Source organism: Lemur catta, chromosome 7, assembly GCF_020740605.2.
Source record: "Lemur catta isolate mLemCat1 chromosome 7, mLemCat1.pri, whole genome shotgun sequence".
Lineage (NCBI taxonomy): Eukaryota > Metazoa > Chordata > Mammalia > Primates > Lemuridae > Lemur > Lemur catta.
The window spans coordinates 95057417-95071582 of NC_059134.1; the positions used below are offsets into that span (position 1 = coordinate 95057417).

General features: G+C 34.8%; 2 protein-coding genes across 2 annotated transcripts; both read right to left on the bottom strand.

The window, feature by feature from the left end:
* Positions 1-1527: 1527 nt before the first annotated feature.
* LOC123641780 (olfactory receptor 4A16-like) lies at positions 1528-2520 on the bottom strand. The gene has a single exon (XM_045556719.1). The coding sequence runs from the start codon at positions 2518-2520 to the stop codon at positions 1528-1530; it is 993 nt and encodes a 330-aa protein (XP_045412675.1).
* Positions 2521-13121: 10601 nt separating this feature from the next.
* Positions 13122-14166, bottom strand: LOC123642101 (olfactory receptor 4A5-like). The gene has a single exon (XM_045557017.1). It carries the CDS (start codon positions 14112-14114, stop codon positions 13122-13124), a length of 993 nt encoding a protein of 330 aa, XP_045412973.1. The 5' UTR covers positions 14115-14166.

Genomic DNA, 14166 nt, shown 5'->3' on the forward strand with positions numbered 1-14166 from the left:
CAAGTAAAATTCAGAAAATTGTGTACATATAATATAATTTTAATGAAGGTAAGGAATAATAAAATCTCAATAATATATTTTAAGGATAAGTTTACCATTGGGATTACATCTGGGGAGAGACAGACTAACAGCATCAGAGAGGTACAAACAGGTAGTTTCAATGACATTGATAATATTCTAGCTAAGAGGTTACAAAATTTATAAATAAATTGCATATAAGATTGGGTAGGCATAAAAATTTTAACATAATAAGAGTTCTAAAATACTTTTTTCATTTAGAAAAGTAAACTTGTTATGCATTAGATATCTATAGTCGTTCATCCTCATATCTGCTTCTGATCCTTTGCATCCTCTAATATAGCACATGAGGACTACAGGTGACAAAATTGTACTATATTTGGGATTTATGCTAAGTGAATATATTTCAGCTGTTCTTTTCACAGAAACCAAAAATTGAGCAACTATGTGAGAAGATGGATATGTTCATTTGCTTCACTATAATAACCTTGTTACTCTTTATGTATACCTTGAAACATCATGTTGCATACCTTAAATAAACATAAAACTCATTTTTTAAAAATGTAAATTGTAACAAAGTGTAGATAATGTTACATATTACAATGAAACCAATTCAATATACTTCCTGGTTTGGGATATTCCTATATGGCTGCTAATTGAGGAAAACTTATTATTTTATAAAATTCAAAAACAAAATTGTATTTATGCCACAACAAATCATTTTTAAGTCTATAAGTAAAGTACTTAAATTTAATATAACTCTTAGGAAACACATTGTTTATACAAAACAACACATTTCTTTACCAATATCTTCAGCATCATGAAGACACAATAAGCAGCTTTGCATGTTCTTCGAAAAATGGCAAAAATGCACGTGATAACAAGTGAGGAAAATCATGAAATTAAAAAAGAAAGGAAAGGATCTATCTCATAATCAAGAACTAGAATATGTTTTTGTCACCATCCACATTTACTCCAAAAAAATGCTCCTCTGATAGTGTCTTAAACTAAACATAATATCATCTGTCAACCAAACATCCTGAACTGAAAATGCATGACAATGACCTGAGGAACAGAAGTAACTCTAAGAAAAATTGCATAGTACAGATACAGGAAGCTACTTTGCTGATAAATTAATGCACATTAAAACATAAAATCTAATCTTTTGACCCGAGAAATTTGTTGTAAATATTAGTCAAATTGCTTTCACATGAATGTCAGTGATAGTAAATTTTCAAAAACAGCCTATTTTTCTCCTTTGAAAACAATGAACCACTTTCTTCTAAGTCCCATTTTAATATAAACTAATAAAAATAAAATTACAAGATGAGCTTAGTTTTATTATTACTTCTATTTGGATACCTGTGCTTTTATTCACCCTGCAGAATTTCTCGATTAGAGTGATTGTAATCTCCACAGATAATTTATTCCACTTTTCTGGTGACTTTGAATAAAGAGAAGCATTTCTAGAGAATCCATTGAATGGATTACGTAATACATCGTTAGAATTTACTGTCTGTCTGTAGCCTTAGAATTGGAAATAAACATGTTCAGCATGAAAGACATTCTTATCCTATCTACTTTTGTATCTAACTTTTTACACCAGAGTTTTTTCATGGCATTTTTCATCTCTGAATTTCTCAAGGTATATATTAAAGGATTCAACATGGGAATGAAAATCGTACAAACCACACTCACGGGTTTATCGATGGGAAAGCTGGAGACAGGTCTAACATACATGAAAATACAGGGAACAAAAAAGAGGACAACCACGATGACATGAGAGCTGCAGGTAGACAGGGCTTTAAGCCTCCCTTCCCGACTGTAACTTTTAAGGGAGCTTAGAATGACTCCATAGGAGATGACTAGAAGGACAAAGACAACCATGCAGATGGATCCACCGTTGGCCACCATAATGAGACCTATAAAATAGGTGTCAGTGCATGCAAGTTCCAATAACGGGAAGATATCACAGAAGAAATGGTTGATGACATTGGGGCCACAGAACGGGAGACTATACACAAAGATAATTTGGAGCACAGAGTGCACAAAACCTCCAACCCAGGCCACCACCAACACAAGGATGCAAAACTGGCGATTCATGATGGTCAAATAGTGCAGAGGCTTACAGATGGCCACATAACGATCATAGGCCATCGCCACCAGGAGGAAAATCTCAGTTCCACCAAACAAATGTTCTAGAAACAGCTGCCCTATGCAAGTTGGGAAGGTAATCCTCTTTTTATTACAGAGTAGGTCTATAAGCAATTTGGGTGAAATGTTAGTGGAATAAGCAACATCGATGAGTGACAGGGAGGCCAGGAAGAAATACATTGGGGAGCCCAAGGAGGGGCTGCTGATAACAGTCACCGTGACGAGCAGGTTGCCCACCATCGTCACAATGTATATGAGTAAAAACATGACAAATAATGCTTTTTGCCCATCAGGATCCTGAGTGAGGCCCAGGAGGACAAATTCTGTCACATTGTTACTCTCTCCCATTTACTCTACTGGAAGGCTTGTATCAGAGCTGAGAGCTCAGGAGAACAGCACCTGTAATGAAATGGTGAACAGGACGATGAACACACACACGATGTCATGGAGCACATCTTCATCATCACACCTTCGACAGTGGTTTACACACAATATACATTTAGTAAGTATCTATTGAGTTCCTCTTCTAAAGATCAATAGACCTGCCGTTAATTTTATTTTTCCTCAGATGATTTTGTTTTGGTCTTACAGATGAAAGGTTCTATCTCTAAGTCTTAGTGGATATTCCATAAAGAAGAATAAGGGCCCCACACTCATCCAGACATTCAAAAACTCCTTATGTGAAATATGTTACTTCTTGGCACAGACATCAGCTATGTACTGGGAAGGGGTTCCAACTCTCAGGAAACTTACTCTCTGGTGGTAGCAATAAACTCTACATAAATAAACTTGCATGGAGTCAGTCCCTTGAATTTATAGCAGTCATGGTATCTTTACAATGTGATCTGTGTTGCACCAAACTTATCAACAGAAATCTCTTTCAAAATGGCTCACACAATACTATATCAAAGCACTGTGTGAAAGAGGAGAATATAGACACAGAGAAGAGAGATAAAGAACAGTGGGACATGGGTTTATTTATAATTACATTTACACACTGAGAATACTCAAAAACAGAACCCCAGTGTCCAGATTCCAAAAAAAAAAAAAAAAAAAGCATAATCGAGAAAATTCCAAGCTCAATGTAGGAAGACATGGAATTGAGTAATTTTCTAAGTGTAATCATGTCTCAGTTTGCTCATTGGAAAATAATAGGATTAAACTAGATAATCTCAAAACCTTTTTCAGTCAAACTATCTATGATGCTATTACTGCAGCCCTCCTTTGTTGTATTCTGCTAACTTTTTTCATTTTTCATATCTTTATAATGAAATAACAATATCCCATATTATCACCATGGCGTGAATAATGCAACCCAGTCACAAATGGAATTTGATCATTACAGTGAGCAAGTAATGACTGCATGTTTCTCATTCAGGGTGTACATATTTAAGACCCAAGGCGTCCCTGGACAGAGAACACAGCAGTGAGTGATGTGGACTCTGGAGCCACACTGCCTCTGCTGCAACCCCAGCTTCACCACTTACTATGTGACTTTGAGCCTCCTAATACAACTCTGGGTCTCAGTGTCATCATTTTTAGAATGGGGACACCCATAGTGCTTACCTCTTAGGCTCGTTGTTTATTACAACAGGGAAAGTGGCTAGAACAGTGCCTGGCACCTGGTAAAGCCTGAATAAATGAGAGCTGTTATTAATGTTCCTGAATGCTTCACTGTGAACATTGGTTCGCAACAAATCATCTGGATCTTGGTCAACTTGAAAAGAACTATAGAAACAGTCCAAGATAAAATGAGCAGTACACCCATAACTCATTAACTTCTTTCTGGGAACACAATAAAATTGTATATCTTAAAAAATTACCTATTTAATTATATGTGAGCAGTAATTATACCTGTGCTGGGATGGAATTTAATGAGAGGTATGTAGAATAATAGGGCAAAGGGGAGCAGAGGGGAGCTACATAGTAGAAAATGAAAGAAAGGAAGGATTAAATCGGGAAACAGAGAAATTATAGTTAATAGATGAATGTCCACAAGTAATGAGAATATTAATGTGATAATTAAGTGAAGCTAGTATTCTTCTAAATATCTTCTTTGGAAAGTTTTCTTACAGAGGAGAAGTACTGGGAGCCCAAGCTCCTGAGGGTCCCTGAAGACACACAGGCTGCTTCCTGGGGCAGCCATAACAAATAACCTCTGACCAGATCCTAGTAAAGAACACTTTCAAAAATTCAGAAAAAAAGCATTTATTTCTTAAAGTTCCTAGATCTGATGGTTAAGGACAAAGTTAAAGAAAAGAGAAGAATGGAACAAGTATAAACACAAATCTAGATTTTTCCAGTTATTCACTCCTGAGGAAAATTAATAAACCTCAAATTGTACACAAGATGAATCCATTTACATAGATTTGGCAGTGGGGGAGGTCATGTGCAGGGAGAATTTGAGCTCTTTCTAGAAGGCAGCTGTGATACTAAATGTCTCATTCACATAATTCAGGAGTTCTGTCATTGTTGAATTTATAGACCAATAAAGGCATAACTGTTGAAGAATGTAAAAAAGTAGTCTATTCTCAATTCTCTTTTACTATCCACACCTTACTTTCTGTGAGGTGAAGGTCTTTTCTCTCTTTAATCATCAATGATAGATCTCACCTGGATAAACCTTCTATTGGACAATTTAAACATTTACTTGTAAATTAGGGTACATTATCCTTCATAGTATAAGTCATCAAAGTTTTAATATTTTAAGGTAGGATTAGCAGGCTTTCAATTAAAAGACTAACACTTGTCTAGCTGAAAAAAATTTCATGTAGTTTTTTAAGAACATCACATTATAAAAAGATAAATTCCCATAATAATATAAATAACCTGTGTAGTATTTTACAATTGCACACTTATAAATCATTCTAAATGACAGTAGGCAAAGTAATTCCCAAGTGTCATTTTAGCTGGGATATTGTCCCTAATATGTTTCCTGAGATAATTTTTAGATTCATACACAAAAGCCCATATTGTGTTCCCAGAACAAATACATATTTGTTCCTTACAGCCTAACACACTTGGTACGATAAGTGATTTTAAATTCTCTAATTCAAATATATTTAAAAGTAATTTACACCTTTAGTAACATATCATGCAAAATATAATATCCCCAAAACTGAGATTATAAATCCATTGGTTTATTTGTTATACATGTAACATGCAACATATTTCTCCTGATATTTGGCAAAATGGAAAATAAACACCTATCTAGCTGTATTCTATAACCAAATGTACTTTGTATATTCTGATTATTTTCTGTGTTTGGTTGGATTAATTTTTGTAATTCAGATTTCTCCAATAAAAACATATGACATTTAAAACTTTAGCTAATTTCAACATATCATAGAAATTTTCAAAGAGTATCCCTTGTCAGCTGTTTCAAGAACTCACAACTTGGGTCTTGTCCTTGTTCCAAAAAGTGAATGCTTCTTTCACTGAGTGTAACTGTAGATACCTCATGCATCAACCTGTGATCATAGAACCCATGATAATATGTGGATGATCAGTGAATCTAGAAATAGATCCAAGTGGCAACAGGTTCCATATTTCCACACAGGCTTCCCATTACCTCAGTCCTTCACAGAGGTGCAGAACAATCCAAAGCCTAAAATAATGTGAAAAAAAATTCTGTGGCAAATTCAATAATAAATTATGAGTTTCACATTATGAAATATTTAGGTAAGGCAAGTAGTATTTAAACTAGAATGAAGGGGGAAGCAGCCCCAAGTTCCCTTACCCAACCATATCACCAGCAAAGGAGGGTTTTACTCTGACTGTTGGAAAATCTCTACACAAGAAGCCCTGAAGATCAAAGACAGAGAGCCCTAGAGCTGAAATTGACATTCTAATTCTTAGAAAGATAGACAATCATAGTTCTGCCGTTTTAGGTTCAGGCAGAGGGTATTGATAAAGCCTGAATCTGCGTCAGATGTAACCAAAATGATCTTTAGTCTATTAATTTGATCCCTTAATTTTAGTCCAATATCAATTCCATGACCATTTCGACAAGAAAGAGATTGTTCTTTTCAACACAGGAACATCACCTAAGGGCTTTCACTGTTATTTCCTTTACTTGGCTTGTCATTAGCTCCATTGAGAACCTTTATCTCATCATGTGTTTAGTTAAATAGTGGATCTTCTGTACCATAAAGGCCTTTGATAAAGAGTCAGATAAATAGTTACTTGAACCAGCCAAAATCTTTGTTGTATAATAGGTTCTACTCTAAGTTGGCAGTTTTCAATTTACCTAATAAACGTGCTGAATCTCGAAACCCAAATGACTTATATGTTATTTCCAAGATTTAAAGGGCACATCTAAGTACTGTATCTCTCTTTTTGGTAAATGGTAAAAGATGCACAAATGTATTTTAATTTTGCAGAACTATCTGATGGGATCAAAGTTACTGTGAATTAAATTGTGACTCCAAGAGGAAGAACTCATATATGCATAAGCCATCATTCTCTATGTCACCTTCAGCAGAATTTAAGAACTACTAATGCTTTTGGCTTATCTGAATGAGGCAAAAGTGTTCTAGATCAAATGATGCCTACAGCAGCCCAGAATCTGAAGTTATTTACTCCAATAAAAAGTACATGGAAAATAGTAATTGCTTTAGATGTTGCCTCAAAATATGCCATCGTTATGGTAATTCTCCATAACTCATACCTATTGCCAAACAGGAAAGTTAAAAACAGAAATAGCAAAAATAGCTTGTTCTATATGGAATCACCAAATAGGACAACCAGAGGTGCTAAAAAAAAATGTAAAATGCACGTGCTTAAAAGCATTTTAAATGCTTTACTGGTCATGCCTTTTAACTAGGCTTTGTCTTCTCCTATATTTTAGTTTTATTTGAATGCCAGCTTTTGTATACGAAATTTTGTGAGAAAATTCAAGACTTTTACAATGTTCTCTTCTTTAAGAGAGAATTTCCTGGTTTTTTGTCTGGCAGCTGGGATTGGAGAAGTAAAGATCCCAGAGAGCCCTAATCCAATCAAGGAATTAGATGATTCAAGCTGGGTTTGACTTCCTTTGAGGACTACTCTATTGTCTACTCTCCCACACTCTAAGAGTAAAGCCCTCAAAAGGTCTCAAATGAAAGCCTGGCTATTTAAAAAGGACTCTTCTCCTTGGTAGACCTTGAATTTCACTTGTGAAGGAAGAATACAAGCTCTCCACCACTGGCTTTTACTGTTTAACAGAACTTGTGTAGATTTCTTTAGCGATATAGATCAACACAAGGTAGCTGAAAGAGATAAGAGAAGAAAGAATATTCTTAAGTAGCTCCTTGTGCATAGATGGTTGTCTTACCTGTAAACATGCAATGACACACAGAGAGCTCTGTGTCACTTTCCAAGGAGACATTTAAGGCTCCACAAACAGGCAGGCAGGAAGAATTTTACTCTCTGGAGAACTCCTGCTGACGCCCAGGAGTGAGAGCCCTGTGTAAGTAACCTCTAACAAACTATCTAACCCATAAAGCTGGATTTGTCTGGGTCATTCTTTGGCCTCTCTGCACCCTCTCAATTTAGGGGCCAGTTTTTCTCTACTGTCCTGGGATTTTCTTGAAACAACTTCTCCCTCAGGGTAAAGCATGTATAGAAAGTTCCACCCAGCTTCTTATGATTTCATTTGTGGATTTTAGAATTATTCTATACCTTTAGAGAAAAAAGACTCCCAAATGCAATGTTTAGCTCTCTGGGTTTCCTTCAAAATATTGGTCCCACAGATCCTTCATTCCTCTGAAATGGAAAAAGAAGAAATGCAGGAAATAGTGAAGACTATGGAAAGAGGAAATACGGGACTAAATCAAAATGAATATGAACTGTGGGTAACATTGATTAATGCAAACAAATAGAAAGAGAGTAGATTTAAATCCAAGTATACGATGTCTTTATTTTTAAAAATAAATGAGTCTCTATCCCCTCAACTCAAGCTGAACTCTATATTAGGAGACTTACAAGGAAACATTATATATAAGAGGATAAAAAAAAGTAAAAATAGTGGAATAAACTGCATAAACCCTGACCAAAAGGACAGTTTCCTAATAATATCAGACAAAACTAGATTACAAGACAATAAATATTGCCAGAGATAAAATTTTTTGTGACAGCAAAAGGTCAACAGCAGGAAGATATAACAATTAAAAATTGGTATGCTCCTAAAAACATATCTTCATAAGATTTTGTAAAATTAGATTGACTCAAAAGGAGAAATAGATAAATCAGCAATAATACAGGAAGATTTTAGCACAACTCTCAGTAAATGCAAGAATATGCACACAGAAAATTCATAAAGATAGTAATACTTAAGCACCATTAACAAATTTCACCTATGGATATAAGGGAAGAATGCATATTCAACAGCTGTGAAATACATGCACATCCTTTTCAAGTGCACATGGAATATTTTTCAAAGTGAATCACATGTTGGTCCATAAAGCAATTCTTAACAAATTTCAAGGAATGAGAATCACAAAGTATGTCTCTGAACATCAAGGATATAAGCTAGAAAATAAAATCTAAAATTAGCCAGATAATTTCTGTATGTTTGAAAATTAAGCAAATAAATTCTAAAGAACCCATTGGTAAAAATAACAGCAGAAGTTAGAAAACATTTGGAGCTTAATGATAATGGTGATATATCAATGCTTGAAATAATCAGCAAAATCTTATTTGTATTTATTAAACTGTAAGACAGACTAAAAACAAATATATCAAATGTCCATTCAAGAAGTCATTTCACTTAGCATAATGCCCTCCAGGTCCATCTATGTTGCCGGCAAAGGATATCAAAACATCTTCATAAGAACAAAAAATTATTTGTCAATTAAAACTAAAATAAAGGCATTACTAAAGTCCTCCACGTTTATGCATGTTGTCATAAATGGCAAGACGTTCTCCTCTTGAAGTGGTATATGTACACAATGGAATATTATTTAGCCATGAAACAGAAGGAAATTCAGTCATTTGCAGAAACATGGATGGACCTGGAGGACATTATTTGAAGAGAAATAAACCAGGCATAGAAACACACACACAAAAAAAAGAATTGCTCTTCTTAATGAATAGTGAGTGAATAATACTCCTTTGTATATATTTTATATATATATATATGAACACAAACTACAAAGTTTCAGTTATGCAGGATGAATAAATTCTAGAAATGTAAAGCACAGCATGCTGACTATAGTTAATAGTATCATATTGGGGACACATACACATGCACCCCATATTGGAAATATATTTATACACACACACACACATACACAACATATTGCAGATATATATATACATATATAATATACCGTATTGGGCATATATGTGTGTGTATATGTGTACATATATATATCATATTGTCTTTATCCATTCATTTGTTGACAGGTTCATAGATATTTAATATGCCCATATCTTGATTACTGTGAATAATGCTGCAGTATACACGGAAGTACAGATATCTCTTCAAGATATTGATTTCATTGCCTTTGGATGTATACCAAGAAGCGGGATTGCTGGATCCTATGATGGTTCTATTTTTCATCTGAATTTTTTTTAGGAACCTCCATAGTGTTTCCATAATGGCTGTACCAATTTACATTCCCACCAGTACAGTACAAAGGTTCCCTGTTCTCCACAGTGAAAGACAAATACCACATGGTCTCACTTATATGTGGAATCTAAAAAAGTTAAACTCCCAGCAGTACAGAATACATTGGTCATTACCAGGAGCCAGGGGCCGTTGGGGGGGGGGGCACAGCTGGGGGCTGTTGGGGGGGCACAGCTGGGAGATTTTGACCAAAGAATACAAAATTTCAGCTAAATATGAGGAATAAATGCAAGAAATCTATTGTCCAACCTGGTGACTATAGTTAATAACCATGTCTTTTATTCTTGAAAATTGCTAAGAGAGTAGATTTTAAGTGTTCTCATCACACAAAAAAATAAGTATGTGAGGTACTACATATATTTAATGGTTCAATTCAGCCATCTCTCAATATGTATGTATTTTTAAAACAAAATGTTGTGCACATATATCTATAAATTTTTATTTGTTAAAGAGTTAATGAATTAAAAGATGAAAAATAAGTTTTTTAAATTTATTTTCTTTAATTTAAGAATCTTACAGAAACAAACAAAAAACCCAGAAACAAAAAACATAATAACTAAATACAGAATTTGTTACGCTTCATGGGTGATCATTTTTACTTGCAAGAGTAAACCTTGCTAAATGCAGCCAATACATTTGTATTTCATGAGACCAGTTTTTTTAAGTTACATATCAAAATGGCTGGAACAATCAATTCTGGACACTTGGTACTGTATTTCCACGAAGGCAGAAGGAAGCAGTGTAGCATCACTAGAACAGTACGTGTCCTGCACACACTGACTGACACTCCAAAACACAGTAGCAATATAAAAAAGGATATTTTTGAAAAGAGAATGAAATAAAAACAAACCAAGAGTTTACGTCCACTTTTGTTTCAAATTGTCTTTGGATTCCACTAGATCTTGTTGTCTCAAGATGCACCATGTCAGATTAGTAAAGGAGGAAAATCTATGCCTGCATATAAAAGTATCCTTTGCTCAGAGGACGTAGAACCTGACAAAAGTTTTATCGCAGAGATACCTTGTACCTGTTCACAACTCCCAAGGCTCATGGTACAAACAAGTGGTTAAAGAAAAATAATATCAGTAGTTTGCAAATTCAGCAAAAACTGTGAACAGGATGATTTTTTTTTTTTTCTGGTAGTGGTGAGACTGCAAAACTCCTATGTATAAAAAAAGCTCTCTCTGGCCCTTCATCAAATGAAATGATAAAATTATAAAAATGGGAAATCACAAACTGAGAAAATACTACTCTACAATACACATAAACAAAAAAGATTTAGTACACAGGATTGCTAAAGAACCCCAATAAATTATTAATAATGGAAAACAACCCGAAGAAAATTGGCAAAAGACATAAATACACACTTCATACAAGACTGGAAAAAAATAGAGATCCAATAAACATCTGAGAATATGCTCAACTTCAGTAGGCATAAAAATTGCAAATAAAACCACAAGGAACTCACTGTCTTAAAGCCATTACATTAGCAAAAATATCAAACATCTCACAAAGTCAAGTATTGGTAAGGACACAGAGCAATGGAACTTCTATGCCTTACTGGTAGGAATGTCACTTATAACACAGCATTAGGGAAAACTGTAGCCTTCTATAAAAGTGAACATACAAATATTCTACTTAACACAAAAGAGTTGCTATCAGCATGTCCATACTAGTCCTGTGAGCAATACACAAAACTGCTAACAATCCAAACGGTCCTTGGTTGAATGGATATCTTCACACATGCAATAATACACACACAGCAGGGGAAAGGATGAGACTAAAGCAACAGGCAGCAATGTGATCATATTTAGAAAGTTAACGTTGTGCATAACAGTAAAATTCAGAAAATTGTGTACATATAATATAATTTTAATGAAGGTAAGGAATAATAAAATCTCAATAATATATTTTAAGGATAAGTTTACATCTGGGGAGAGACAGACTAACAGCATCAGGGAGGTACAAACAGGTAGTTTCAAGGACATTGATAATATTCTAAGAGGTTACAAAATTTATAAATAAATTACATATAAGCCTGGGTAGGCATGAAAATTTTAAAATAATAGGAGTTCTAAAATTCTTTTTTCACTTAGAAAGTAAACTTGTTATACATTAAATCTCTATACTCGTTCATCCTCAGATCTGCTTCTGCTTCTTTGTAGCCTCTAATACAGCACATGAGGACTATAGGTAACAAAATTGTACTCTATATGGGATTTATGCTAAGTGAGTGAGTATATTTCAGCTGCTCTTTTCACAGAAACCAAAAATTGAGTAACTATGTGAGAAGACAGATACGTTCATTTGTTTCACTATAATAACGTTTTTATTTTTTATGTGTATCTTGAAACATGTTGTATACCTTATATAAATATAAAACTCATTTTTTAAAAATGCAAATTGTAACAAAGCGTAGATAATGTTCCATATTACAATGAAAGCAATTCTATATTGTTCTTGATTTGGGATATTCCAACATGGCTGCTAATTGAGGAAAACTTATTATTTTATAAAATTCAAAAACAAAATTTTATTTATGCCACAACAAATCATTTTTAAGTCTGTTAGTAAAGTATTTACATTTAATATAACATTTAGGAAATATATTGCTTATGGAAAACAACACAGTTCTTTATCCATATCTTCAGCATCATTAGCACAAAATAAGAAGATTTACCTGTTCTTCAAGAATGGCAAAAATGCACATGATAACTAGTGAGGAAAATCACATAAATAAACCAAAGTGAAGTATCTATCTCATAATAAAGAGCTATAATCTGTTTTCATCATCATCCACATTATACCCAATAAAACTGTTCACTGATAGGGTCTTCAGATAAACACAATGTCCTATGTATGCCATCCAAATATCCTGAATTGAAAATGCTTAGACGATGACCTAAGGAAAATAAGTAATCTCAAGACAAATCGTATAGTACAGCTTCAGAAAGCTGCTTTGCTGATAGAATAATGAACATTAAAGCTTAAAATACACTCTTTGGCTCTAGAAATTTGTTCTAAGTATTACCCAAATTGCTTTCTCATGCATTAAGTGATAGTAAATTTTCAAAAACAACTTGTTTTTCTCCTTTGAAAAGAATAAACCACTTTCTTCTAAGTCCCATTTCAATATAAACTAATAAAAATAAAGTTACAAGATAAACTTAGTTTTATCATTACTTGTAATAGGATACCTGTGGCTTTTATTCATCATGCAGTATTTTTCCATTAGATTAATTCTAATCTCAAAAGATAATTTATTTCTTTTCTGATGACTTGTATAAATAAAAGAGAAGCATCCCTAGGGAATCCATTGAATGGACCACATTATCCACTGTTAGAATTTACTGTCTGTTTGTTGCTTAGAACTGGTAATAAACATGTTCGGTGTGGAAGGCATTCTTATTCCATCCATAGTTAACTTTTCATACCAGAGTTTTTCCATAGCATTTTTCATCTCTGAATTTCTCAAGGTATATATTAAGGGATTCAACATAGGAGTGACAACTGTATAAAACACAGTCATGGATTTATCAACGGGAAAGTTGGAGACAGGTCTAACATACATGAAAATACAGGGAACAAAAAAGAGAACAACCACGGTGATGTGAGAGCTACAGGTAGACAGGGCTTTACGTCTCCCTTCCCGACTGTAACTTTTAAGGGAGCTTAGAATGACTCCATAGGAGATGAGTAGAAGGACAAAGATGACCATGCAGATGGCTCCACCATTGGCAACCACAGTGAGACCTATAAAGTAGGTGTTAGTGCACACAAGTTCCAATAACGGGTACATGTCACAGATGAAATGGTCGATGACATTGGGGCCACAGAAGGGGAGACTGTACACAAAGACAATTTGGACCACAGAGTGCACAAAACCTCCAACCCAGGCCACCACCAACAGAAGGATGTAAACCCGTCGATTCATGATGGTCAAGTAGTGCAGAGGTTTACAGATGGCCACGTAGCGATCATAGGCCATCACCACCAGAAGGAAGACCTCAGCTCCACCAAACAAGTGTTCTATAAAGAGCTGGCCCATGCATGCTGGGAAGGAAATCGTCTTTTTATTACAGAGTAGGTCTGCAAGCAATTTGGGTGAAATGGCAGTGGAATAGGCAGCATCCATGAGTGACAGGGAGGCCAGGAAGAAGTACATTGGGGAGCCCAAGGAGGGGCTGCTGATAACAGTCACCACGATGAGCAGGTTGCCCACCATCGTCACAACGTATGTGAGTAAAAACATGACAAATAATGCTTTTTGCCCATCAGGATCCTGAGTGAGGCCCAGGAGGACAAATTCTGTCACATTGTTACTCTCTCCCATTCACTCTTCCGTGAGGCTTTATCAGAGCTGAGAGCTCAGGAAAACAGGACCT

Excerpts from the sequence above, each read along its gene's own strand:
- LOC123641780 (XM_045556719.1), bottom strand. The coding sequence starts at position 2,520 with ATGGGAGAGAGTAACAATGTGACAGAATTTGTCCTCCTGGGCCTCACT.
- LOC123642101 (XM_045557017.1), bottom strand. The coding sequence starts at position 14,114 with ATGGGAGAGAGTAACAATGTGACAGAATTTGTCCTCCTGGGCCTCACT.